A 4,607-nucleotide genomic window follows, 5' to 3' on the forward strand; every position below is an offset into this window, starting at 1 on the left:
TAAGTTTTTCTTTATTCCATACTCACCTGTTCCTATTAATTTTTAATTTTCTTAAAATCTTGAATACATGACTACTCATGGTTAAGTTTTTCTTCATTCCATACTCACCTGTTCCTATTAATTTTTCATTTTCTTAAAATAAACATTGAACAGTTTAAAATTCCATTTGGGATCAAATAAATAGAAACCCCCACAGTAAGTTTTAATTGAATAAGATTTGGAGTGATGTTGAATTGAATGAACTAATTTTTATTAGTTAACATAATCCATTTCTGATACAAATAATCTACTACATAATCGTATTAAAGAAAAAGTTTCCATAATTTTGATCACAGCTGCACTTAACTCTTGTATCTTATTTTGTTATATTTTAAACAATAAATAAATCATTAAGTTAATTTTCTATCTGCAACTGTAATTTAAAAAACTAAATTAGTTAATGGCTATTTTATTTCTTTTTCAAATTTTAATGTATCTAAATGTCTTTACAGCTATAATATATTGCCTCAGAATCATTTACACCTTGTTATCATGTTATTGCACTGAGTTGTTAAATTTATTTCTATTGCAGGTGACTGTTTCGGATCGATACCATCTTATGCCAATAATCACTCCTGTATATCCTCAACAGAATTCAACTTTTAATGTTTCTGCATCAACAAGAACTATTCTTCAGGAGGCTTTTAATAATGGCCTAACTATCACTGATGAAATTTTTAATGGAAAGGCGGCATGGGACAAATTGTTTGAAGCTCCAAATTTTTTCCTAAAGTATAAGTAAGTTCTATAATTCTTTTTTTTTTCTAGAATAGTGATTGCCAGTATTACTTATTAGTTAGATTCAACAGTAAAATTTATTTTTATTATATAAACCTTTTATGTAATTCTTATATTTTAAATTTAGATTATTCTTTTATTTATTTTATTTTAAAAATATTCTGAAATGCTCAAATTTGTTTGTTTGTTATAACATCGCTCGCTCCAACAATATTAAATATTTGATGAGGTGTATAGTTGACCGTAGATTACTGATTAAAGAAGATTGTCAGGGGTTGCGGTCAGCACAGAAACAACATAAATAAATATTTGTTTGTTTATTTATGTTGTTTCTTTGCTGACCGCACCCCCCAACCATCAATTAATTAAATATTTGATATTCTTTTTCTTGCGGTGCCAGTTGAGGTAGTGAACCCTCCAACTTGAGGCAAACTCTAATAATCATAATTTATATTTAAGCTGTCTCCTAAAAGCCTGTAGTTGATCAATATCCTACATGTTATCAATGAATCAGCTCATGCTTGCAGTGGCGGGAGGCTTGGACTTCTACTATTAAGAGCATCTTTTTCTATTTTGTTACCAGAATCCTGTCATCTTTGCTCTCTCGTAGTTTTATATTTTCAATAATAGATTAGAAATTTAATTAGAGCAACTCATTAATTAGTTTATTTTATTGAGTTTTTAGGTTTGGTACTAATATAAATTATTTATTAATGTTTTTATTATTTACAGACTATATATTTTATTTTATTAGTTAGCAACCAAATATAAACATTTATCGCATTGTTTATTAATTAAACTTAATTTTCAAGTAAAAATAAAAAGTTTTGAACTTAGCTCCTCTTATTGAGACTAATTAGTAGCACCTGTTCCTAAACTAGCTTTACTAGTATAGAAATAACTAGGTAAGGATTTGTTTCTGCTTCATTTAAACACATCCCTATCCTTTCAGGCACTTCATTGTACTACTGGCGAAGTCTGCAAGTCAAGAAGAGCAGCTAGAGTGGTGCGGACTGATTGAGTCTAAGGTTCGTCACCTAGTAGGTAACCTTGAACGTAACCAGTATATCAGCCTGGCCCATGTCAATCCTGAGTGCTTTCCTGGGCCACCAACACCCCCTGGAGAAGCTCAAGTCCCCACATCAATGTGGTTCATTGGGATAGTGTTCAGGAAGTTAGAGAACCTTAATGTTGACCTGACTTATGATATTCAATCTTTCACCACCTCAGGTAAAATTCAATTTGCTTTTTCTATTATTATTATTTTCATATCACAAAATGTGTCACCTTTTTATTGATACAATTATTATATTTGCTAATTAATTAAATGTTGTAAAAATTAGTGCTATAACTGTTGGTGCCACGTTCAAGTTCTAATGTTTTAGTTAATCAGGCATTCTACAATTCATTCATAATATCAAAAAAGTGGAAGAAAAATCTGATGCCCTACAACATAATATTATTAACAGCAAACAGTGATTCCTTCTCTGTTAAATGGGTTTATTTTCATTATCTTTTTTACTCTGAATCAAGTTATCAAATGTATAGTTTCAGATTTCTATCAGTTTTCAAACTTGAGAATTCATTCTGTTCTCTCAGGATAATAAACTGTAATATTAAAAAAATAATAAAATAAAATATATGGAATTTACTAGTTTTAACTTATTTCAAATATAAAAGAGATAGCTTGGGTTCAAATTAAAAACTTTAATATTTAACAGATAATTTAATTTTATAACATAAGAGACTTTTCTCAGGGCGGGTTTCCTGGCAATCAGAAACAAACGACACTTTACTATTAATAACACTTTAATTTAATTACTAGACGTTTATATATGGTTTATATCATCTGCCATATTGGTTAAAAACATCATTAATTGTTAAAACATGGCTTTATTATCAAAATTATCATTATTATTAACCTTTGAATTTGCTCCCACTAATTTATTTTCATGGACACTATTTACTACTGGCAAGTCATTCCTACCTCTAATGTGTTGGACATTATCTTCATCATTTTCATTTAATACTACCACCATATCATTTAATTTTCCAAGAATCACCTCTTTAGGATCTCTACAATCAGTTGTCTTAACATTATCCTCCATCTTTAACATTAACTACGTAAGTTATAAAAAATTTATACAAAACTTATTCAAAATAATCCTCCTAAAGGCTGTGTTCTGATAGCCATGACCTAATTTGTAAAGAATTAGGCCACACCTGTTGGGCGACAATTTATGTAATATTCAAAAATTATTAAAATAAAATAAAAAGAATTTTAATCGTTTTAAACTAATTTCAAATATAAAAGAGATACCTTGGGTTCAAATTAAAAACTTTAATATTTAACAGATAATATAATTTTATAACATAAGAGACTTTTCTCAGGGCGGGTTTCCTGGCAATCAGAAACAAATGACACTTCACTACTAATAACACTTTAATTTCTAAATTCATTTAGAAACAAGACTAACCAATTACACAGCTTCCCCTGATAATTGTTGATCTCTTCTTCACGATGATGCTATATCCAAACTCCCCACAATGGCTTTTAGTCCTTCCCGCCTCTAGCAGAACAGACGTCTTCTCCCAAAACCAGCAAAATCAAGAGTCACTGTTTCCTCTCCTCTATCTTCAATTTTCACTGGTCAATCCAAAAAATAATCGATCAGCAAATCGCTCTGCTTTATTTGCGATGTAATTAGTCTATTGATAATTGTCACTTTCTTCCATTTCTTCTTTGATTATTCCTTTTCCATAATTACTGCATAAGAACATCAAAAAATGACAAATTTCATTCCATGTTATAAAACACAAACAACCCAACGAACACTTCGGAAGGACGCGCACCGCCATCTTTCTTGTTTTGAAAAGTGTATTTATTTTAGATAATGAAAACTGGTTAGCTTGCTTCTTGATCCAAAACAATACCAAAACGACATACATAAAATTAAAACATAACTAAAATCATTAATCTATCAATATCAACTATTCATTATAAAAGAGCATATTACAAAATATTTCCAACACTTTCACAATTCCATTGTCGAAATACTTCCTTTACAAATTCCAAGTTACTTAAATACTCCTATTAAATACAATTGTTTCAATAATAAATAAGATCAATAATGAATGGCACTCTACAGTCTATAAGAAAGTATTTGATGAGGATACTTTTATTAGGACACTTTTATTCAATGGACAAATGTAAAGCTACCGATAATCTTAATCGATAGTCCTTGTCGAGTACAACTAAGATTGCCAAGTCCAGCTGGCCAAAGCCGGTGTATTTCTGGTGAAATGTGAACTCAAAGTAGTAAAATTTTGAGGTTTCATTCATCAGAAATATAAACAGCTGAATTTTATGCAAAACTTAAATTATACCCTGTAGTTAATTGTTTGAAAAGAACTGACTTGAAATCTGGGTGCGTTTTCAAAACTGACACTCAAACATGTCAATTTTTTTATTTCCATCCAAGGGAAAGGTAAACAGCTGTGATGTGTTCTAATATAACCAGTTCAGTGAGTTAAGGGGTGATCAATCCCGTCTTTCCAAAGATGTGTGTATTTCCAAGAACTGAACAATCTCTCATATTAAATAGAACTTATCATTAAAATTAGTTTTTATCAAATTTTAACTATTTCCTTTTGTTTATTAAATAAATCAAAAATTTGTATCCTTTTTTGTCTCAACACTTTTTATTTTTCACCAGTCCAACGTTTCGGCCATTTTAGCCATCCTCAAGGACATCTAAATATTTAACAGCTTATATTATATATTCATTTTTAACACTTATAACAACAACATTATTCACCAATAATATAAC

General features: G+C 29.5%; 1 protein-coding gene across 1 annotated transcript in view; it reads left to right on the plus strand.

Annotated features, from left to right (window-relative positions):
* Positions 1–4,607, plus strand: part of LOC106684569 (poly(A) polymerase type 3) — a 37,984-nt gene that overhangs the window by 23,025 nt on the left and 10,352 nt on the right. The window contains exons 9-10 of the mRNA XM_067051419.1: positions 492–777; positions 1,730–2,007. Of these exons, the coding sequence (XP_066907520.1) occupies positions 492–777; positions 1,730–2,007 (564 nt within the window). The remainder of the gene's footprint in view (positions 1–491; positions 778–1,729; positions 2,008–4,607) is intronic.

This window comes from Halyomorpha halys, unplaced genomic scaffold, assembly GCF_000696795.3.
Source record: "Halyomorpha halys isolate HHAL.00 unplaced genomic scaffold, Hhal_1.1 Scaffold594.1, whole genome shotgun sequence".
NCBI lineage: Eukaryota > Metazoa > Arthropoda > Insecta > Hemiptera > Pentatomidae > Halyomorpha > Halyomorpha halys.